The sequence below is a fragment of the Dipodomys merriami genome, unplaced genomic scaffold, assembly GCF_024711535.1.
Source record: "Dipodomys merriami isolate MVZ:Mamm:240054 unplaced genomic scaffold, mDipMer1.0.p SCAF_59, whole genome shotgun sequence".
NCBI classification, from domain to species: Eukaryota; Metazoa; Chordata; class Mammalia; order Rodentia; family Heteromyidae; genus Dipodomys; species Dipodomys merriami.
The window spans coordinates 6,228,342-6,252,123 of NW_027206168.1; the positions used below are offsets into that span (position 1 = coordinate 6,228,342).

General features: G+C 46.9%; 2 protein-coding genes across 3 annotated transcripts; both read left to right on the forward strand.

Annotated features, from left to right (window-relative positions):
• Window positions 1–1,376: 1,376 nt before the first annotated feature.
• Window positions 1,377–14,567, forward strand: Xaf1 (XIAP associated factor 1). 2 transcript variants are annotated; one of them, XM_070001731.1, is made up of 7 exons: window positions 1,379–1,594; window positions 3,421–3,556; window positions 4,761–4,956; window positions 6,905–6,987; window positions 10,869–11,207; window positions 14,219–14,288; window positions 14,422–14,536. In XM_070001731.1, exons 1-7 carry the CDS (start codon window positions 1,563–1,565, stop codon window positions 14,472–14,474), a joined length of 909 nt encoding a protein of 302 aa, XP_069857832.1. In that variant the 5' UTR covers window positions 1,379–1,562; the 3' UTR covers window positions 14,475–14,536. The 2 variants fall into 2 exon arrangements, with proteins under 2 accessions (XP_069857833.1, XP_069857832.1); XM_070001732.1 differs by lacking the exon at window positions 14,219–14,288 and having other exon boundaries at window positions 1,377–1,594; window positions 14,422–14,567.
• Window positions 14,568–15,345: 778 nt separating this feature from the next.
• Window positions 15,346–22,074, forward strand: Fbxo39 (F-box protein 39). Its single transcript, XM_070001730.1, has 4 exons — window positions 15,346–15,415; window positions 17,291–18,395; window positions 20,242–20,418; window positions 21,575–22,074. The coding sequence occupies exons 2-4, from the start codon at window positions 17,370–17,372 to the stop codon at window positions 21,701–21,703; spliced, it is 1,332 nt and encodes a 443-aa protein (XP_069857831.1). The 5' UTR covers window positions 15,346–15,415; window positions 17,291–17,369; the 3' UTR covers window positions 21,704–22,074.
• Window positions 22,075–23,782: the final 1,708 nt, after the last annotated feature.

Below are 23,782 nucleotides of genomic sequence, written 5' to 3' on the forward strand. Positions count from 1 at the left end.
TTCTCTCTCTTCCTTCCCCCCCTTTCTCTCCCCCTCATTCCCCTCACCAGGCTTGAACTCAGGGTCTCATAATCACTCAGCTGGTGCTCTACCATTTGAACCACATCTCCAGCTCAATTTTACATCTTTACCAGAACCACTACCAACTCTGGGCATCTCAGAAGGACATGATTGTGAATATTCTTCATTTTTCATTAGTATGAACATTCACAGATGGCCCAGAGAAAGGAGTGGAGAACCAAGGTCTTAGGGACTATGTACCTTGCTGGACTGATGAGGAAAGGGATCAGGAGGCCAACTACAGTCTCTGACTCATGACCCAGTGCTTCTCGCTCCACCAGCTGCCAAACAGGTTAGGTTAACCCAATTTGAATCCCAGGTCTGAAATGTACTATACAACCTTGAACAAATTGACCTAACTGTGCCATTGGGGTAGGGGGGTGCTTAACACTACTGAGGCTTGAACTCAGGTCCTTACATCTTTTTTTGTTCAAGGCTGGCACTCTACCACTTGAACCATGCCTCTACTTCTGGCTTTTTACTGGCAAATTGGAGATAAAAGACTCTTGGGGTTGTCTACTCTACCAGTCTTCAAACCTCAGTCCTCAGATCTCAGCCTCCTGGATAACTAGAATTGCAGGGGTGACTCTTGGAGCCTAGCAACTACATAAAATCTTAAAATGTCAGGCTGCATGGGTCTGGTCCTCTGTGATCCTGAGGGTGGGAATAGAAGGCACCTCAGTCCTGTAGGCAACACCTCTGACTTACAGAAAACACCTGAATCTTGTAGGAAATTTCTTTTTGTGTGTGTGTGTATGTGTGTGTGTTGGTCCTAGGGCTTGTACTTGGGACTTGAGCCTTTTCACGCATGCTGGCACTCTACCACTTGAGCCACAGCTCCACTTCTGCCTTTTTGGTAATTAATTGGAAATAAGAGTCTCACAGACTTTGCTGCCCAGATTGGCTTCAAATTGCAATCCTCAGATCTCAGCTTGCTGAGTAGCTAGATGAGCCACAGGTGCAGGGCATGAGCTAAAGGTGCAGGGTAGATGCTCTTCCAAATAACCAACTGAGGTCTAGCAGGGTACTAATAAGCCAGGTGTTTTTTCAAGGAGCACCCCTCATTCCATGTGGCAAGTTGGAAGAGAGAAACGGGAGAGTAAGGAAATTGATGGCTGGGAAAAGAACCAGAAGGGGAAAGTTGCTGCACTGGGGAGGCCTAGCCTCGGACCCCCATCCTCCAGGCTGCAAGAAGAGCCTGTGACAGCAGCAGGAAGCGGGGGGGGGGGGGGGGGTAGGGGGAGGGACAGCCAGGATTGAGGGGACAGGGCCGGCTGAGCTTCAGAGGGGCTTTCTGGGAGTGTCTGGCCACAGGAAGCTGGGGATAACCTGAGCTGAGAATTCTTAAGGTTCCCCTCCCTCCTCCCAGGGCAGCTGGCACTGCCCCACACTTTCAGTTTTGTTTTGTTTTCTTGTCTTTGAGAGAAACGAAACTCCTGGAGAGAAACGAAACTCAACAGAGAGCACAGAGAGCGACCGGGTGACAGGCACAGAGTGGCACCATGGAGGAGGGCTTCCAGCGTTGCGGGAATTGGTAAGAGGCCACTCTAGAGCAGCTGGCCCAGGCTGCCTGGAGAGAGAAAGCGAGGAGCAAGTGTGTGGTCCACGTGCAGGTGCCCCCAAGAGTGCAGGCAGGTGGGGACCCGGGGATCCTGGCAGCTAGATGAAAGCTAGAGCTGCCTCGATTTCACTGCACTTCAAGGGCAATAGCCTACTGGTCTGCTCTTTCTTCTCAGGGATTATAAATGCTAAGTCCTCACACACTGATATGTGAAAGCAAAGCGCCCACAGGTTCTCCTGAGCCATCCCTATACTCAGGGGGCCGGGAGGTGGGGCTGGCAGACAGTGATGGGGATCAGGACCATGTCAGTAAGTGAAAGGAGCTGGCCCAGAGAGGGACTTCACTCTAGAACATCTCCACTGCACAACTTTGCTCCAACAGGACTTCTCTAGATCTCAGGACTAGAAGAAGCTCAGAGTAGAGAAGGAACAAGCCAGATAGAGCAGAGGGAGAACAGATAGGGATGGTGGTAAGGTCACTTGTGTGTGTGTATGTGTTAAGAGAGCTGGTGTAGATGCAGAGCAGTGCAGTTCAAATGATTTCTCTCTGGCCTCATCTCAGGTTAGGGCCTGAACATCCAGGCCTTTAGGGATATGGCCTCTATATTTCTTTTTCCCCCACACAGTTGCCACCAGCAAGAGTTGATGAAGAAAGAGAACATTTCCTGATTATATGGACGGTTAGAATTTGTTTTTAAAAGTGTGGGGGGGAGGGGGGCAGGCTGGGAAGGTGGCTTAGTGGTAGAGTGCTTGCCTAATATGCATGAAACCATGGGTTCAACTTCTCAGTGCCACATAAACAGAAAAGGCCAGAAGTGGCGCTGTGGCTCAAGTGGTAAAGTGTTAGCCTTGAGCAAATGAAGCAAGCTCAGGGACAGTGCCCAGGCCCTGAGTTCAAGCCCCAAGACTGGCAAAAATAAAAAATAAAAGGAAAAGGAAAAGAAAAGTGCCCAGTGTTGGTGGAGCACTACTCAGCAGGCTGAGATCTGAAGATTGCTGTTCAAAGCCAGCCCAGGCAGGATGGTTCTTTTGTGTGTGTGTGTGTGTGTTGGTCATGGGGCTTGAACTCTGGGCCTGGGTGCTGTCCCCTCAGCTCTTCAGCTCAAGGCTAGAACTCTACCACTTGAGCAACAGCGCCACTTTTGGCTTTTTCTGCTTATGTGGTGCTGAGGAATCGAACCCAGGGCTTCATGCCTGCAAGGCAAGCACTCTACCACTGAGCCACCTTCCCAGCCCCAGGAAGTTTCTTGAGACTGTTATCTTCAGTTAACCATCAAAGAGCCAGAAGTGGAACTGTGGCTTAAGAGCTAGAGTGCCAGACTTGAATGACAAGGCTAAGGGACGGGCATAGTAAAAATAATAACAATAATAATAATAAAACCTTAGGGCCTGGGCACTGTCCCTTAGTTTTTTCAAGCTCAAAGCTGGTACCCTACTACTTGATCTACAGCTTCACTTCTGGCTTTTGGTTGTTAATTGGAGATAGAAATCTCATAGACTTCCCTGCCAGGTCTGTCTTGGAACTGTGATCCCTCAGATCTCAGCCTCCTGAGTAGCTAGGACTGCAAGCCATGGCACTTGGCCTTAAACTGTACATCTTAAAGTGCCAGTTGGCACATTTTGAGATGTTATATACCATCAGGGAAAAAAAGCATTGTCCTGGTTCTGGACCAAGATAAGAAAGGCAGAGCAGGTGGTATCTCCATTATCCTATTTCAGTGCTCAAGGCCTGGTGTGAAATGGGGTTCTGTGTTTATACCAGGACACTAAGCCTAGCCTTTTTCTTTCCTTGATCCTTAGCAAAAGAAGTGTGGCCTCTGCCCACTTCACCCTCCATGAGGCCCACTGCCTGCGGTTCCTGGTCCTTTGCCCAGAGTGTGAGGAGCCTGTCCCAAAGGAAAAGTTTCAAGAGCATCAACAGAATGAGCACCAGCAGGTAAGCAGCTTCAGGAAGGGGCTAAGGCTCAGAGCTGGAAGACAGTCCTTCCCTGCCCCCCATCCCGCCCCAGAAGCCATGTAACCCCTCCACACCCAGTGTCTGGGAAAAGGAAACATAATCCTGACTTTTTTTTTGGTAGTAAACTGAGTCTGCTCTCAGTTTCCTTTTTGGCAGTCTTTCCCTGCAGGCTTGTGAGTCTGGCCAGACAAATAGCTCAAGCTGTAGAAAATGTGGAATGGAGTTTGAGATTTTGGAAGCGCAACAGCATGAATTAAAGACTCTAAAAGATGAGCTTTTTTTTTTTTTTTCAACACATCAGTCCCTCTTGGTGCCTCTTGGCTTTCTTTCTGGAAACCCTTGAGTTCAAGTGTTGATTTTAACTTAAACTGACCCAGCAAACCCTTCTTGAGCACTAAGCTGAGTGATGGAGGGAAACAGAAGGTGGCCAACCCTGGTCTAGGAAATCACAGGTCCAGCAAGGGTCCCTGAGCCAGGGTAGATATGGGAAAGCATGGTGCAGGCTACAGCATGTTCTGTGTGTGTGTGTGTGTGTGTGTGTGTGTGTGTGTGTGTGTGTTAGCTGAATGTGCAGAGAGACCCTTGCTAGAATTGCATGAGATAAGAGTCAGGTACCATTTCCTCTCTATAACCCACAAGCAGGCCAACCCAGACAAAGGAGAGGGAGAAAGTAGGCAAGACCAATAATAAAGATGTCCCCTCACCAGGTTCTGGTGGTGTACGCCTGTAATTCTAGCTGCTTACAAGGATAAGACTGAGGATCAGGTTCTGAATCTAACCTGAGCAGGAGAGTCCATGAGACTCTTATATCCAAATGACCAGCAAAAGCCAAAAGTAGAGTTATGGCTCAAGTGGTAGAGCACCAATAAAAAAGCCAAGTAAGGGTATAAGGCTCTGAGTTCAAGCCCCAGTATTGGAGCACACACTAAGATATCCTCTGACTATCCTTCCCCCCTGAGTAGGCTCAGGGTGCATTGGAGAGCCAGCCCACCTCAATGACACAGGCCCCTTACCCCCGATACTGAATAGAAGGGCTTTCTCTGGTACATGAAGCCAAGAGAGTTTGTATTCCCTGGCCATCACTTTCTCTGATTGGCTTCAATTCCCCAGGAATCATGGCTAATGTCCCCAATCTACCCACAGTCCAAGAAGCCAATCATTCTGGCCCTGCTTCCTCCCACAGACCAAGGAACAAGAGGAAGACCCCATTAAATGCAAGTTCTGTGAGCTTTCTGTGCGGCTCAGCAAGCTGGCGATCCATGAGACCCACTGTGGCAGCCGGAGAGAACGCTGTCCACACTGCGAACAGCTCATCACACTCCGAGTGATGGCCCAGCACACAGATTTTTGTGGGAGCAACCAGGCTGGATTTGGAGAAGGTGAGCACAGAGATAGGCCGAGGAGGACAATGCCCAGGACCAGAGCATCTCCTGGAAAGGATGCAGGGCCTAGAAGCACAGAGGAAGCTGTGGGTCTCCATTCACCTGGCTATTCTCGTTCAGCACTGTATCTGCCTTCTGGCCAGCAGTGGCCCTTAAATGACTGGTCCAAGGAGAATGAGAGGACAGCGGTGGGAATTTGTGACTATACAGACAAGTAAGCCCTGAAACTGACAGGTTTTCTGAAATTCTTCCACATAATCTTTGTTGTTGTTGTTAGTCATGGGGGCTGAACTCTGGGTCAGGGCACTGTCCCTCAGCTCTTCAGCTCAAGGCTAGCGCTCTACCACTTGAGCCACAGCACCACTTCTGGCTTTTTTCTGTTTATGTGGTGCTGGGGAACCAAACCCCGGGCCTCATGCATATGAAGCAAACACTCTACCACTGAGCCACCTTCCCAGCCCTCTTCCACATAATCTTAGCCTGGTAGTACCCACCTGAATCTATTAGTAGTTGAAAAACAATAAAAAAAAAAAAAAAAAAAACCTGTCTGTGTAAAGAGAATGAAGAGGGAATTAGACTGCCCATTCATGCTGCCAGAACAAAATCTTTTTCTACCTTCAGCAATGGCCAGAAGCCAGAAGCTACAATAGCTTCATACACTCCTAATCCAATTCAAGGACCCCTTTTGTTGTTGTTTTTGTTGTTATTGGTGGTGGTGGTGGTGGTGGTGGTGGTGATGGTGGTGGTGGTGGTGGTGGTGGTATGTGTGTGTGTGTGTGTGTGTGTGGTTGGTACTGGGGCTTGAATTCAGGGTCTTGCACTCTCCCTTAGCGTTTTTGTTTTTGTTTTTGTTTTCACTCAAGGCTAGGATTCCACCACTTGACTCACAGCTCTACTTCCTGCCTGGGCTGGCTTTGAACCTCGATCCTCAGATTTCAGCCTCCTGAATAGCTAAATTTACTAGTGCCCAGCTTCCATGACCTCTTTATGGAAGTGTGTTAATTAAGGACAGAGCCATCCATGTGATAGATGCTTTTTTTTGGGGGGGGGGATCTGGTCGTGGGCCTGAACTCTGGGCCTGGGCGCTGTCCCTCAGCTCTTCAACTCAAGGCTAGCACTCTACCACTTGAGCCACAGCGCCACTTCCAGCTTTTTTCTTTTTGCTTATGTGGTGCTGAGGAATCGAACCCAGGGCCTCGAGCATGCAAGGCAAGCGCTCTACCACTGAGCCGCCTTCCCAGCCCTGTGATAGATCCTTGTAGGCTTTACTGGTTGTTTTGAGAACATAATAACATGTGAAGAGACACAGAAACTCTTTAGACAGTAAATCCCTCCAAGTAGGCAATTTTCTTAGTCAAAATTGGTCAATGGAAAAACTGCCAAGTGTGAAATTTATGTATATTTCCTTCACCCATTGGGCCTGGGCTTCCACACAAACAACCCAGTCTCCAACACGACACAACTCTAACACAAGGATGTGTACAATGAACACCTGTCTGAGAGGCAGCACCTGGAGAGGGGCAGGAGTCTCATTGGATTAGCCAGGTTTGGCTTCTGTGGCACAACATGCTTCATCTCCTTAGAAACCAGCTCTGGGCTGGGAATGTGGCTTAGAGGTAGAGTGCTTACCTCGCATGTATAAAGCCCTGATTTCAATTCCTCAGTACCACATATAGAGAAAAAGCCAGAAGTGGTTCTGTGGCTCAAGTGGTACGGTGCTAGCCTTGAACTGTGTTGCCCCTCTGGACATAAAGGCCATGATGTGGGTGACTTAGGCAAGACTGGCCTGTGTGGCCAGGGGTGTTGTCATTACAGGAAACTCTAGACCAGGCAGGCTGGGTGGAAGAGTATACTCACAGGTACAAGTCATGCAGGCTGTCACAGACAGCTCGGCCAGCCATTGCCAGGGACAGTTATGGATGGTGGTGTTTCTGTGCTTATTTAGGGAGAAGAGTGCCATCTGAAAGGAAAATCCACTGTGTTTCTTGCAACCAAATGATTCCAGGAAAGATATATATCTACCACATGGTAAGTAGCAATTCATCTGTGTGTGTGTGTGTGTGTGTGTGTGTGTGTGTGTGTGTGTGTGTGTGTGTGTGTGTGTGTGTGTGTGTGTGTGTGTGTGTGTGTGTGTGTGTGTGTGTGTGTGTGTGGTACCTGGGCTTGAACTCAGGGCCTCACACTCTCACTTGGCTTTTTCACTCAAGGCTGGTGTTCTACCACTTGAGCTACACTTCCACTTCCAGCCATTTGCTGGTTAGAGATAAAAATCTCATTTCTGCTGCCTGGGCTGGCTTGGAATCATCTGTCTGTCTGTCTGTTCAGAAACATATAAATGTATATGTCTATGTATATTTTTTTCAGTTGTTCCCAAAGGGGCTTTCATGCACTGATTAAGGTGAACTTAGCATGCATACTTTGTCTTCTTTTGTGCCCAGCTTTCAAAGAGCATCCTCTGAGCCTCACCTACCTTCAGGACCTAGGCATTGCTGTTTGGAGTTTGGTAGGGCCTGCATTACAGTTCTCTGTGAGCTCCCTGGCAAAACTCAGTGGCTTCTTCTCCATATTTTCCATAGAGAAGTTGGTATTAGACTCCTCCCAAACTTCTCCCACCATCGCGCTAAGCACTAGTTGTTGGTTTTTGTTTTGTGTTTTTTGTGTTTTTTTGGTCAGTCATAAGGCTTGAACTCTGGGCCTGAGTGCTGTCCTTCAGCTCTTCGGCTCAAGACTAGCACTCTAGCACTTGAGCCACAGTGCCACTTCCAGTTTTTTGGTCGTTATTGGAGATAAATGTCTCAAGGAGCCAGGTGCCGGTGGCTCACACCTGTAATCCTAGCTACTCAGGAGGCTGAGATCTGAGGATCCTGGTTTAAAGCCAGCCTGGGCAAGACAGTCTGTGACACTCATCTCCAATAAGCTACTAGAAAACCGGAAGTGGCACTATGGTTCAAGCGGTAGAGTGCTTGCCTTGAGTTGAAGTGCTCAGGGACAGTGCCCAAGCCTAGAGTTCAAGCCTCACTACTGACAAAAAAAAAAAAAAAATGTCTCATGGATTTCCTGCCCGGGCTGGCTTTGAACAGCGATCCTCAGATCTCAGCCTCCTGAGTAGCTAGGATTACAGGCATCAGCCACTGGCACCTGGCTCCATGAGACTTTTATCTCCAATAAATGACCAGAAAACTGGAAGTGGCACTGTGGCTCAAGTGGTAGAGTGCTAGTCTTGAGCTGAAGAGCTGAGGGACAGCTCTTGAGCTGAAGAGCTGAGGGACAGCGCTTAGGATTACAGACGTGAGCCATCGGTTTCCAGCCCTAAACACTATTTCTTTCCTTTCCTTTTCCATGCTTTCCTATATAGAGGATTGAACACAGGGCCTTGCGATTGCTAGGCAAGTACTTTATCACTTGAACCATACCCCCAGTCCTTCTGCTTGTTTTAAGTTTGCTTTTCAGATAGGATCTCAGGCATTTGTACCAGCTGACCTCAGACTGAGATCCTCACAGCTCTGCCTCCAGAATCATTGGGAATCATAGGCATAAGCTGTCCACCCCCAAAGCATCCTTTAGTGCCTTGCTAGGCCCTTTTTTGGTATAAGATGGAGCATTTTCATTCTGGGAAACTTACCAAAGCTCCTTCTCTTTGGCTGGTGAGCTATTTACCAGGGCAAACCCTTCAGTCAACACAATAGACTATCCAAACTAAAGATACCTTAAGACACTGGTGGCTCTTGTTTATAATCTTAGCTACTTGGGAGGCTAAGATCTGAGGATTTGAGATTCAAAGCCAGTTTAGGCAGAAAAGACCATGAGACTCTTATCTATAATTAACCAGCAAAAAGCCAGAAGTCAGAGGCACAGTTCAAGTAGTAGAGTACCAGCCTTGAGTGAAAAAGCCAAGTGAGAACTAGAGGACCTGAGTTCAAGCCTTAGTACTAGCAAAGAGAAAGAGAGAGAGAGATACAGAGACAGAGAGAGACAGTGCTTAGAGATGACCTCATCCTTTGTTACTTCTTTGCCTTGTTTTTTATTCCTGCTGTAAAATACATGTATAATTCGCCATCCCTTCCAGTGTTGTATGGGAGAAGAGGCATCTCATTTCCAATTCCCTACCTGTGTGGACACTTTTCTCTCCTTCAAGCACCAAGTCAAGACTGAGCCCACGTTTCTTCCTGTAGCCAAAGTATCAGCTAATGTGCATAAACCATGTATTAGTCCATTTGCACTTCTGTAACAGAAAACCATGGTCTGGGTAACATACAGAACAGAGATGGATTTCTTACAATTCTGCAGCCTGGAAGTTCAAGTGAAGATGCTGGCAATTAGTGTCCTGAAAGCCTTTTTGCTTCCTCTTCCTATGACAGAACACAAATGGGCAAACTAGCACAATGCTGCAGAGAAACCTCTTTCATTTATTTTTGTTTGTTTATGATGGTCCTGGGGTTTGAACTCAGGGCCTTGTGCTCTGGCTTGAATTTTTCATGGTGCTCTACCACTTGAGCCACACCTCTACATCAGGCTTTCTTCTGGTTAATTGGAGGAAAGAGTCTCACTGAGTTTCCCATCTGGGCTGGCTTCAAACCTCAATTCTCAGATCTCAGCTAGGATTATAGGCATGCACCACCAGCACCTGGTGAGAGTACATCTTCATTATTGGTCTCTCCTACCCTCTGCCTCTCCTTTATCCAGCTTGCTTGGCTGTAGAGAGGAAATGGTACTTGACTATGTCAGCCAAAGCCCTTTTTTTTCTTTTTTTTTTTTTTTGGCGGTCATGGGGCTTGAACTCTGGGCCTGGATGCTGTCCCTCAGTTCTTCAGCTCAAGGCAAATGCTCTACTACATGAGCCACAGTGCTACTTCCAGTTTTCTGAGTGGTTTATTGGAGTTAAGAGTCTCACTGACTTTCATGCTCAGGCTGGCCTTGAACCTTAATCCTTAGTTCTCAGCCTCCTGAGTAGCTAGGATTACAGGGGGAGCCACTGGTATCCAGCTCAAAGCCCTTTTATAAGGTCTTAATCCCATTAATGAAGGAGGAGCTCATGTGACCTCATCGTCTCTTAAGGTCCCATATCTTTGTGTGATAGCACATTAGCAACTTGGAATTGGTGGGCACACATTCAGGTGTTAGGCAGGCAAGCCTTTACTGCTGGACACTCTCCCCACCCCTCTCGTTTGCCAGTCCTGGGGCTTAAACTCAGGGCTTGAGTATTGTCCCTGAGCTTCTTTTGCTCAAGGCTAGCACTCTGCCACTTGAGCCATAGCAGCATTTCAGCTTTTTCTGTTTATACGGTACTGAGGAATCGAACCCTGGTCTTTGTGCATGCTAGGCAAGCATTCTACCACTAAGCCACATTCCCAGCCCCAGCTGTGACCTTCAATATTACTTGTTCTGGACTTCCTTTCTTTTGGCAGTCCTAGGATTTGAACTCATGGCCTTGTACTTGCTAAATAAGTGCTCTACAGCTAAGCTACATCTGCATCCCTTTTTTGAACTAATTCTTTTGTGATAGGATCTCACTTTTTGCACCCGAACCTCAGTTATATTTCTTGTAGTCACTGAGATGACAGGAGTACACCACCATACCCAGCTGTTGCTTGAGACTCTGCTTGGGCTGACCTCCAACCCAAATCTTCCTCACCTCAGCTTCCTGAGTAGCTAGGATTACAGGAATGAGCTAGTATGTCAGGCTTGCCTGACTTGTCTCACCTAAGATTAAAGTATCTTTGTAAGTTTTTCTGTTTCTGTTTTTCTTTTCTTTCTTTCTATTGGGATTTGAACCAGGACTTTCAGCTTGCTAGACAGACATTCGTCTATTTAATTTATGTCCCACCCTTGACATGGAGGTTCAGTTACTTGGTTGACTATATTAAAGTTGAAGTCATTTTAAAATGTTGATGTGCTACTTACAATCGCAGGGTAAATGCTGTCCAGTCTCAGAGTCTGTGAAACACCATCCTCTTGGAAACCCAAAACTTTCTCCTCCATCCCTTCCAAGTCAGGCTGATGGAACACAAACCTCTACATCAGAGAAAGATGTCCGTCCAAAGGAAAAAACCACCACCAGTTCACATCCCTCTAAATGTTCAACAAAGCCTACAGTAAGAAGCAAAAACAGAAGCATGGATTTGCCTTTGAAGTCTAAGCCTAAGCTGAGGGCCGCCTCTCCCACAGAAGAGCAGTCAGCTTATGACGTTCTAAGGAGATGTTCTGAGTGTGCCATCCTGCTTCCCTTGCCTACCCTAAACAAACACCAGGTACCCTCTTCTGTGTTCTCTCTCCCTCCTTCCCTCCCTCTTCCCCTCTCTCTTTCTCTCTCTATATTTTTTTTCTTTTTTGCCAGTCCTGGGGCTTGAACTCAGGGCCTGGGCACTGTTCCTGAGTTTCTTTTGCTCAAGGCTAGTGCTCTACCACCTGAGCCATAGTGCCATTTCAGGGCTTCATGCATGCTAGGCAAGCACTCTACCACTGAGCCACATTCCCAGCCTTTCTGTGTTCTCTTTACCTCACTGGGAACTGCCTGGATTTTGGCTTCAGGAAATCCAAGGCATGGCCTGGTTCTTGTGGCTCCCACCTGTAATCCTAGCTACTCAGGAGGCTGAGATCTGAGGACTGCTGTTTGAAGCCAGCTGGGGAAAGTCCAGACTCATCTATAATTAGCTACCAAAAAGCAGGAAGCAGAGGTGTGGCTCAAGTAATAGAGTGCTAGCCTTGAGCAAAAAAAGCTAAGGGGTTGAGTTCAAACCCCAATATTGGTGCATGTCTGTATACACACACACACACACACACACACACACACACACACACACACACACAATCCAAATGTGCAAGGTGTGCACAAATGCTGCAGCTGGCCAGCTCTTCTTTGTCTCTTCTCCCTTCTTTGTGTCCCCAAATGCTTTCTTCCAGCATTTGTCACCTAGTTTCTTTGTGTCACCCACAGCAAGTACTCTGAGGCTTGGAAGTGAATGAATGAAGTCAGTCTCTCTTCTAGGATAGATAAGGCAGCAGAAGCTCAGAGAGCAGAAGTCTTTTGTGCTGGTACTGGGGCTAAACTCATTGCCTCATACTCTCACTCCACTTCTGTAGCTCAAGACTGACCCTCTACCACTTGAGCCATATCTCCACTTCCGGCTTTTTTGCTGGATAATTAGGAATAAGAGTCCTGGGCTTTTCTGCCTGGGCTTGCTTTGAACCATGATCATCAGATCTCAGCCTCATATGTGGCTAGAATTATAGGAGTAACTACATTTTCTTTTCCTTCTCTGAACTAGGCACCTTGTATTATTTGGGGGAGGAAATCTATTATTTAACCATATACATTCACATTTGAAGTACTATTGGAATTTTTCTTTGCATCTTAATAAATTAAAATTTAGAAGTGCCCAAGTAAAACACTATGTTCCCTGTTTTGTTATTGTGGTTGTTTGGAAATTGTGTGTGTGTGTGTGTGTGTGTGTGTGTGTGTGTGTGTGTGTGTGTGTGTGTGTGTGTGTGTGTGTGTGTGTGTGTGCATGCACACACATGTGCCTGCTAGTACTGGGGTTTGAATTCAGAGACTCATGTTCTCCTATAGCTTTTCTGCTTGAGATTGGCACTCTACAACTTGAGCCACACCTCACTTCTGACTTTTCTTTCTTCCTTTCTTTCTTTCTTCCTTTCTTTCTTTCTTCCTTTCTTTCTTTCTTTCTTTCTTTCTTTCTTTCTTTCTTTTTTTTTGCTGGTCCTGGGACTTGACCTCTAGTCCTGGGCACTGTCCTTGAGCTCCTTTTTGTTCAAGGCTAGCATTCTAACACTTGAGCTACTGGGACACTTTCAGCCTTTTCTGTGATTAATTAGAGATAAGAGTCTCACAGGCTTTCCTTCTGGTTGGCTTCAAACCACAATCCTCACATCACAATCCTCCAATCTCAGCCTTCTGAGTAGCTAGGATTATAGGCATGCACTACCAGCTTTTAGCTTTTAGCTACTTCCAGCTTTTAGCCAGTAAATTATAAAAGTCTGAAGGATTTGACTGCTCAAGCTGGCTTCAATCCTAAATCCTTATATCTCAGCCTCTTGAGTAGCAAGGATTATCAGCATGAGCTACCCATGCCTACCTAACATACAATTGCTGAAGTACTAGGCCAGTTTATTGCAAATGTTCTGGAAGCTGAACAATATTTTTCTTCTGTGCTGGCACTTTACATTTTTTAATTTTTATTGTAAAGGTGTTGTATAGAGGGGTTATAGTTATGTAAGTTGGATATTGAGTACATTTTTTGAGTATATATCTTTACTTCATGTTCTCCAAGTTTTTTCCATCCCAACCTTTCTCCCCAACAAGTTGTACAGGTCACTTTCAACATAGTGTCTAGTGAGTATCACTGCTGAAATGGCTCACCTTTTATCTTACTTCTGTGCTTCCCCTTCACAAATCAGATACATATAAGACAAAAGGTACAGAAATCATGATGCTGGTACTGGAGGCTGAAGTCAGGATCTCACACTCATGGCTTTTTGTTCAAGGCTGGTGCTCTACCACTTGAGCCACATTTCCACTTGGCTCTCAGTTTTTCTATGGTGTGGGCATCTTCTCGTACTCCCTCTGATGGTGACCACCTCTTCTAAACACTGCCCAGTCCTCCCATACTCTCTTGTCTCAATGGGCTCCATGCTATTTCTACACCCATGTGTCTCTGAGCACCTGAGCCTAGCACTCAAGCTTTGAGATATTTAAAAACTAGTGCTGGATGCCTGTGGCTCATGCATGTAATCCTAGTTACTCAGGAGGCTGAGATCTGAGGATCACAGTTTAAAGCCAGCCTGAGCAGTAAAGTTCTTGAGACTCTAATCTCCAATAAACCACGAGAAAACCAGAAGTGATGCTGTGGCTCAAGTGGTAGAGCATTAGCCTTGAGCTGAAGAGCTGAGGGACAGTGCCCAGGCCCAGAGTTCAAGCCCTATGACAAAAACAAACAAACAAACTAGCAATGCCCATTTGAAATATATTGAACTTTAAAAATATGTGTTTTTTTATGGGGCTGGGAAGGTGGCTCAGTGGTAGAGCGCTTGCCTTGCATGCCAGAGGCCCTGGGTTCAATTCCTCAGTACCACATAAGCAAAAAGAAAAAGCCGGAAGTGGCGCTATGGCTCAAGTGGTAGAGCGCTAGCCTTGAGCTGAAGAGCTGAGGGACAGAGTCCAGGCCCAGAGTTCAGGCCCCATGACCGGTCCATAGGAAAAAAAAAAAAAAAAAAAGGAATAACATAAAAATATGTGTTTCTTTAGGTGAAATGTCAACATTTAGCTTCATTAAGAGAAAAACAAGTGAAGAACCAGCTAGATTTGGAAAGAAAAGGTATCCTGAATTTAGATTTCCTGTTTACATGTCTTTCCTGCTTCTTCCCTGTGATGGTCTTTTACTTGTGGAAAGAGAGGGGATTTTAGAAGAAAAGGTTTAACCTTGAACTCTTTCTTTTCTTTTTGAACAGGCATCAGCTTACCCCAAGATGACCAGGAGAGAAAAATTCTGGATTCCAATTAGGCCTAGGAGACCTGCAGCTGGGTTCCTGAAGAATTAAAGCAAGCAAAACAAAACCACACTCTCCCAGAAAGCTTCCTGCTCCTCTTTTTTATGCATTGCTTACTGGTTTTTCTGGGTAATTGATCTCAGTTCAGGCAGCAGATGAGACAATAGAGGGGGAAGAAGAAAAGAAGAAAGGCGAGAAACAGTGGGGAGAGGGGGAACTGAATCTGGATTGGTGGACAAGGGACATGTAAGCACAAAAGGGGGAGGGGGGTCACTGGTTTTCAGAAGGGAATTGGGGAGGAAACTTGGAGGAATTGGGGGGATGCAATTTCCCTAAGGGAAAACAGTACACTCAACTTTCTGCCTGGGCTTTGGGAAAATCCTTTACTTGGCCTGTTTAGGGAAAATACGCCCCACCCAAATGGAGAGGTAGGAGGCGGGGAGGTTCTTAAGTTTGTTAAGTTCAACGCCAGCTTGCTTAAGGCTTTCCCAGGCAGGGGCTGGTGTCTCCAGAAAGGAAAGCGGAGCCCCAGCCCAGATCGCACCTGTCTTCCAAAAGAGGAGGCACGGGAGCTGAGTCTCCCTAAGCCGGATAGGGCTGTGCGGGCTTGAGAGTTCAAGTTCCAGGCACAGCCTCTTCTTCGCAGGGGCGGGCGCAGGGCCGTGCTTACCGGGCTGCTCATCCCCCAGCCCCTAGCCAAGCCCCTTCCTGGACACTCCACGTGCGGCTCCTGCGCCCACTCACCAACTGAGCTGACAGCTTGGGGCTGGGGTCCCTTGCAGCCCAGTGGGGATGCGCGGGTGGCGGCGTCACAAAGGTGGCCGGGTGCAAGGCTTTTATCTGGGCGAGAAAGCCGGACTCAGACTCGGTGCTTGCAGAGTTGGCTTCGGAGCAACAGCGCGGGCGGAACAAGCAGCTCGCGGTCCCTGTGGCCCAATCAGGGCGCAGCAAGCGGGTAACTGGCGAGCTTGGAAAGCCGGCGCGTGGTGCCCTGGGCGCAGGCCGGGATGGTAGTGGGGCGCTGCAAGCGCTGCAAGTGGGGTGCTGCAGTGTCCTCCTCCCCCTGCCTCCTCCTGAAGCGTCTGGCGTGGCGGGAGGTTCTCCCGTTCGTGGTGATGCGCAGCCCTGAGCTTTCCTTCCCAGCTTGGCAACACCTTTGTTTCTCCATTTGTGAAACGCAGAGATGGTGCAGAAGTCCTGTGTGGAAGCCCACTAAGGACAGTTCCCAAGGAGAGAGCATTTCCCCATGCCAGGCAACCCCTCACCAGCTCCCAACACTAGACTTGTTTGTGTGCCAGTACTGGGGCTGGAACTCAGGGCCTGAGCACTCACTAGTGGCTCACTCAAGGCTGGTGGGCTACCACTAGAGTCACACCTCCACTTCTAGCATTCTGATGGGTAATTGGAAATAGGAGTCTTATGGACTTTCCTACCTGGGCTGGCTTCAAACTATGATCTTCAGATCTCAGCTTCCTGAACAGCTGGGATTACAGGTGTGAATCGCCCGTGTCTGGCTCAGATACTACCCCTTTACAGAGGGAGGGACTGCAGCACAAAGAAATGAATTAACTTGATGAATGTCACACGGTAGTAAGTGACAGGTCTGAACCCAACCCTCCAAGCTACCCTGTTCCTCACTTGTCATAAGGAGCAGGTGCTCATCTCCTTCATTATATATGATGTGGAGGCTCCTTGTTAAACTCTAGCCCACCAAACATATCCATTCTTCCAACCCCATCCCTGCTTCTTAAATGTCTAATGACTCTTCCTGCCTGTAACTTTCTCAGGGCTGTCATTTAACTCTTGGCCATACTGGGGATGAAATTCAAAGCAAGCTTTTCTTTTTTTTTTTTAATTAGCTTTCCTAGAGTACTTTCTATGAGTCCTTGATTCATGCTGCATGGTCCTCACCCTTGGGAGGTTTACAAGTAATTGGAGAGACATCCCAATTTTTTCATTTGTTAAATTCAATTTGCAGCTCAGCATCTCCTAGATGGTCTGGAGGCTGAGATCCTGAGGATCAAGGTTGGAAGCCATCCAAGGCAGACAAAACCAAGGGACGGTTGTTGTTGTTGTTCAGGTACAGGGACTTGAACTCAAAGCCCTGAAATCCTGCTTAGCTTTTTCATTATAAGCTTAGCACTCTACCACATGAGCCATACCTCCACTTCTGGTTTTTACTGGTTAATTGGAAATAAAGAGTGCCACAGACTTTTCTGCCTTGGCCTAAGAGATTCCTATCCCTAATCAATCAACAAAATGCTGGAAGTAGTATGGCTTACATGGTAGAGCACCAGTCTTGAGGGGGACAAAAAGCTAAGCAAGAGGGTGGGGCTCTGAGTTCAAGCTCTAGTACCAATACCTAAATTAATGAATGAATTAGTGAATTAATTTTAAAAATTTGCAAATTCAAGACATCCAAGTAGTATCTACTTCCCTAAATATTGCACACACCTCATGCATTCACAAATCTGTGACTTTGCCCAGAATTTTTGTTTCCTCTGCCTGGAATAGATTAGTTCTTCCTCTACCACCACCAGATCATCATGGCACACTTACCCTACAAAACAACCAGCTTTCACCTGTTCTGAGAAGCCCATTCTCCTTCCTCACTCCCACAGAATTAGCCACATCTACTAGTTCTCGAGGGTACCTAGATTCGTGTTCCCAGGTTGACAAGTCCTTCCTTGGGGGGTCATGTTCTGAGTTTCTCTTTAGACTCCCTGCAGTGTGCACAAGCCAAACCCAGTGTACCCAGGATGGCAGAAGTTCACTGACTTGAGTTTCATCTGTTTGCCATGTAATGGCTCTTCTTTTTCACTCTCTACAGAAAACAGGTGATTGCTTTTCTCTGCTCACTCTTGGAAGCCCTGCTCCCAGGCAGCAACACCGTCCCTCCCAGTTCTCTGATGGATGAAGAAGGCGACTTGATCCAGCCTCAAGACCAGAGCTGCTGGGCTTCCCTGCCCGACGTGTGCCTTCGTCGCGTTTTCTGGTGGCTGGGAGACAGGGACAGGTCCAGGGCAGCCCTGGTCTGCAGGAAATGGAACCAGATGATGTATTCGGCTGACCTCTGGCGCTACCGGACCATCACCTTCAGTGGAAGACCATCCAGGGCACATGCGTCGGAATTCGAGTCCGCCCTGTGGTATGTGAAGAAATTTGGTCGTTACCTGGAACATCTGGAGATCAAGTTTCTGAATCCGTACAATGCCGTCTTGACCAAGAAGTTCCAGATCACCATGCGAGGTCTGCTCGCATGCCTGGGCAAGAGTAACAGCCGTCTGAAGTCTCTCTCCATCCAGCACCTGGAGATGGACCGTCTGGTCTGGAGGAACAGTATCAGGAACTCGCTCATCAAGAGCTTGAGTTTCTTCCTCAAGAAGATGGGCAAACACCTGGATCAGCTCAGCCTGAAAGGGGCCAGGTTGACGGTGGAGCAAGGCTGCAACATCCTCAACTCCCTGAGCTACCTGAAGAATGTGAGCCTGGCCTCGGAGCTTAACATCGAAGATTTCTTCAGCCACCATCTAGCTGTCTACAGCAGCCCCCAGTTCCACAAGACCATGAACACATTCTGCAACCTTACATCCCTGACACTCAACTACAACTGTATCTCTGATGAGCTGCTGGAGAGCTTGGGCGAGAACAATGCCAGCACCCTTGGGACCATGAACATCAAATGCCACATTCACGACCCCCATGGGCAGGTGGTCTGGGGTATGTCCTGGGCCAAGCTGGCTAAGCAGGCCAACAACCTGAAGGTGAACTTCTTCTTTGAACGGGTCATGAAATACGAGCGTTTGGTTCGGATCCTCCTGCAAGAGATTCCCGTGAGGAGTGTCAGCCTCCGAAGCTGCTATTTTAGTGATCCAGACTGGTCCATGCGGCCCACTCTCACCGACCTCCTGCCCACCTTTCGGTACACTCTGCAGGTAAGAAGGAAATGAGAACTGGATGCTGGTGGGGAGTGAGTGCCACTAGGATGAGCAGATTTCTAGAGGAAAGCCAGCTGCCACCTGCTCCTTGATGCCCCCCTCCCCCCAATCCCACACCAAAGTCCTAGGAAGTGATGCTAAAGGCACCCTCCCCAATGCACCAAAGGCCACAGCAGGTAAACACCTGCTTCCTTCCTATATGTGCGGTGCAGGCATTGTCTTGTAGTGGCTGTCAACCAAAGAAGAGACTTCTAATCAGCTCAGAGCTGCGAAGCCTGAGCCAGGAGATGCTTTGCAGGTAAGCAGCCTCTTTCCACCTTTCTACCAGGTTGGAGCCACACACAGGAGACCCTATGTATGCTAAGTAGGAGGGCCTATTCTACCCACTTACTACAGGGCCTGGTAATGGGAAAGAGGAGAATGGAAAGAACCAACCAGGTAAAAATCCAAGTTTGACTTAGGCCACTGAAGAGTTTGGAGGTTCTGGGCCTGTTCTTTACTGGGGCAGCTTCTCCACCTATAAACCCAGGATTTTTGTCCTTCCTAAGGTTCTCAAACAGCTCTAACAGGCACAAATAGCACTGCTCACACCAGGGTGCTCATAAGCTTGAGGTGTGCAGGGCAGCAATGGTTGAGGATCCTTTGTGCTGCAGAAGAACTGAAGTTTGGTCATCTGTCCACAACCACCAAGCAGTCCACTTCAGGAGGGCTGAGGCCAGAACCCTGCTCTTTGGTCGTCTAATACATCGCCTTCAAATTCTAGGCTTTTGTTTTGTTTTGTTTTGTTTTGTGCATGTACCAGTTACCTGCGGTAACTGTGCTAGTATTTCTATTTCTTGTCTTGAGTCCAAATCAAAGAATTAATCTGAGAGGCAAGGAGTGCATTTTCAAAGATTGAGAACTCAAAGGTGCTGGTAGCTCATGCCTGTCATCCTAACCGCTTAGGGATCTGAGATCTGAGAATACTGGTTCAAAGCCAGCCTAGGCAGACAAATCTGAGAGACTTTTTAATTAACCAGCAAAAACACAGGAGTAGAGGTGTGGCTCAAGTGGTAGAGAGTCATCCTTGAGCAAAAAAGCTAAGCAAATGAATGAGGTCCTGAGTTCAAGCCTATATACACATGCCCGTGTACATGTGTGCATACACACACACATACATCCTTAAGACCCCTTTTATTCTCTATGGAGGATTTTTTTGGAGTATTTTGGAGTATTGAGAGTATTTAAGCAAATTAGAGTTTGACCAACAAGTCTAGATTAACTCAAGCCATTACTATGCATCTGCTTCATGTTTATACCTGGATTTTTAATCAGGTACATGAGATGCAAATAATATTCATGAGCTACTAAATAGAAAAAAAAATCCCTTACTGGGCACTTGGAGGTCATGGAAAAACTGCACATGCTTTGGGAACTAGTTAGAATTGCAAAAAAGAACTGGGGTGACAATCCATACAAAGGATGTTTCGAAGCATTTCTGGGTCATTTGGGATGATTTCATTCACATCTATTTTATGTATTCCCTCTGCTCACCTCTGCCTTGTGTGTCCAGCTCCCTGTATCAGTATTGGGGTTAAACTCACACTTGCCTGACAAATGCTCTACCACTTGAGCCACCTGCTTTCCAGCCTTTAAATTCTGGGGTTTGCAAACCTGCATGTCTGCTTGTGAGGTCATTCTCAATTCTCTTCTTCTGAGATCTAATTCTCTAGTGCCTCATCTAAAAAGCTACCGAGTCATCATAGCTATCTGACCCAAAGCCAGGTCAAGGAGATGTCGTGAAATGACCCAGCCAGCCTCAGCTCCTCTGTCCACACATGCCTCCCCTCTTGGTGTTTTCCAGAAATTAACTTTTGAGTTCAACAATAACCACGAGTCACTCGATGAGGAGCTACACCTCCTCATCCTGTCCTGCAGGAAGCTTTTCTACTTCAAAATCTGGGCTTTCCTGGATGTTAGGTTTGTGGAGCGGATCCTGAAAAGCCAGGAGGAGGGGCAATGTGCCCTGCGCACACTTAAGGTAAGGGCTTCTAGGACAGAGAGCTTTGACTCAAAGAGGTAAGTCAGAGATGAGGGGGGAAGTGGGGACAGCCATTGGCACCCGATGCCCACTGAGGGTAAATGACTTGAAGTCTTCTTTTCAGTACCACTGGGCCAAAGGTTCTGTATCCGTGGATTCAACTAATTGCCGATTGAAATAGCTGGGGAAGCCAGGTGCCAGTAGCTGTAATCCCAGCAACTCAGGAGGCTGAGATCTGAGGATCATGGTTCAAAAGCAAGGAAAGTCCGTGAGACTCTTATCTCCAATAAACCACTAGAAAACTGGAAGTGGCGCTGTGGCTCAAGCGGTAGAGCACTTGCCTTGAGCTGAAGAGCTGAGGGATAGCACCCAGGCCCAGAGTTCAAGCCCCACAACCGACCAAAAAAAAAAAAGAAAAGAAAAAAGAAATAGCTGGGGAGCTCGGCACCGGTGGCTCACACCTGTAATCCCAGCAACTCAAGAGGCTGAGATCTGAGGATCGTGTTTGCAAACAGTCCAGGCAGACAAACCATAGAGATTCTTCCCTCAAGTTAACCACCAACATGCCAAAACCAGCACTAGATCAAAAGGGAACTGTGGCCCAAGTGGTTGAGCACCAGCCTTGAGCAAACAGCCAAATAAGAAAGAGGCCCTGAGTTCAAGCCCCTGTATCAGCACAGAAAAACAAACAAACAAACAAAAAAAGAACAGAAAATAGCTGGGGTTGGGGAGATTATGCCTGTCCTGAAGATGTATAGACCTTCTCTCTTATTGTTATACCCTAAATGATACAGAATAACAACTATACAGCATTATTATCAGGTATCATATACGTGTAAATACTTGTAGTACATGTTATAAGTGATCTAGAGATGATTTATAAAGTACATGGGGGACACAAGTAGGTGATATGTAAATATGACATCATTTTACATAAAAGACTTAAACATCCAAGGATTCTAGAATTTGAGGGGGGAGGTCCTGGAATGGATCCCTTGTGTATGACTCTAGCTGCATTTGGGCTTTTTCTAATTGTGTGTGTAGATATTTGCATGCTTGTTGTCAGGTCCTCAATGATGTACTCACTTGTGTGTGTGTGTGTGTGTGTGTGTGTGCGCACGTGTGTGTGTGTATGTGTGTTTCTCTATTGATGCAGGTAAGAATTTATACAAACAGATATGAGACAAATGAAGAGGACAGGACCCTGAGAGAAATTCACAGAAGGTACAGAAAGCTGATCGATTCAGAGCTGAACTATTTTGTCATCGCCTATCCCATGATGTAATAAGCACTCTCTAGAGGAAGAAAACCTAGGTACACTTTGAACCTGAAAACCTGGTGCCTAAAGAACGACACCGAGAGCACCCCAAACCTCTGTCTTCTCTCTCCTTTTTGGCCAGTTCCACACCAACATGAACAGCCTGGCCAAGGCTGGGACTGCTGGTGGTGGGATGGCCCCGGGTGACTTAAAAGTGCCATCTTTACCAACTCTCTGGGGGTGATTGCTTTTTGTCATGTGGTTTTACTTTTTGTCATCCTCACTCAGCCACTGAGAAAAAAAAAAAAGCCAAAGCAGTTTCCTACTAATGGAGGCTGAAGCCTGCTCACTGGTGTTCCTGTCTGGGCAGCCTGTGGGCAGACAGAAACCGCTAACCTGCATTCCCTGTTTAGAATGTGGCCTCCGTCCCACTGACCTCTGTGTCAGAGCCACCTGACCTGAAGTTGCCTGGGCCAGATGTCGCATCAATGGAAACCGCCAGCCTGTGCTTGGATGAAGTGGGAAAATGCCTGTTTTTTTTCTCAAGGAGCCTACTCACCACTGGAACTCCATCCCCAAGAAGAAACTCAGCCCAACTGGCCAGCTTAGTGGACATGGATCTGCTGCCTTGCTCAGCCTGTGTCTCCTTTCCTTTTGCATTGCAGCTGCCCGGTGCCCAACCTGCTCTGAGCCGGCAGTCCTCAGTGTGTGACTGAACCAGGAGGAGTCAGGACACCCACATGCATGAAGAATTTCTAATATCATAGAGAAATGTCGCTAATGCAATTTTAAAGGTGAAAAAGCAGGACACAAGACTACATTTAGTGTGGTATCGATCATATGACACACACTAAGGATTTGTGTGTGTGTGTGTGTGTGTGTATGTGTGTGTGCACATGTGCACGCCTGCCTATATATGTGTGTGTTTGTAATGAGGCTAGGACTCCGGACCTTACCCTCTTATTTTTTCTGCTCAAGGCTGGTGCTCTACCACTTGAGCCACACCTCCACTTCTGACTTTTTGCTGGTTATTTGAAGACTTGTCTGCCAACTGCAATCCTCAAACCTCAGCCTCCTGAGTAGCTAGGATGACAGGCATGAAGCACTGGCAACAAGTGGATTTTTTTTTTCTTAAAGCATAGAAACAACCAGAAATATTGATTTTGGAGGATAAAATTGTGGGTGATTTCTGTTGTTCTGGTTATGTTTTCCAAAATTCTCAACTTTTCCACAGTGTAATCTGATGCATTTCAAAGGATGAGTAATTACAGTTCTGAGCTCTTGCCACAAACTCGGGCTTTATCTCTGCACATGCTTGTATAGTGTTCTTTTTCAACAGATTATAAAACAATAAGACACCTAAATACTTTTAGTCAGCTACTCATTTCAGATTTCACATCTTGCCTTTTGTGTGCTGTGTCCATATTTATATATTTCAGCCCTATTGTTTTTTTTACCAGTCCTTGGCTTGAACATTGTCTCTGAGCTTTATTGCTTAAAGCTAGTGCTCCACAACTTGAACCATTCTTCTTCTGGCTTTTGGGGAAATAAAAGTTTAATTGGAGCACCTGTGGTTCGTGCCTGTAATCCTAGCTACTCAGGAGGCCTGAGATCTGAGGATCACAATTCAAAGCCAGCCTGAAGTCCAAGAGACTCTTATCTCCAATAAACCACTCAGAAAACTGGAAGTGGTACAGTGGCTCAAGTGGTAGAACCCTAGACGGACAGTGTTCAGACCCAGAGTTCAAGCCTCATGATCTACAAAAAAAAAAAAAAAAAAGTTTAATTGGAGATAAGAATCTTGTGGGCTTTCCTGTCTAGGCTGGTTTCAAATTGAGATCCTTAGATCTCAGCCGCCTGAGTAGGTAGGATTACAGGCATAAACCACTGAAGACTGGCCTCAGATCTTTATGAAAGTCCTGTTAAACTGGTACTTTTCCATTTCCAAAGCACTTTTAAGAGAGAAACCAGATGGTAGGAAGCTCCAGCAGGGTCTGACCTTAAGTCACCAAAATATGCTGGAACTGGAAAGACCTAAGGAGCAGTCCAGTACCGTGTGGCCCAGAGATGGCAATTTACTGGGATCAGAGGAGGTCTCAGCTAAAA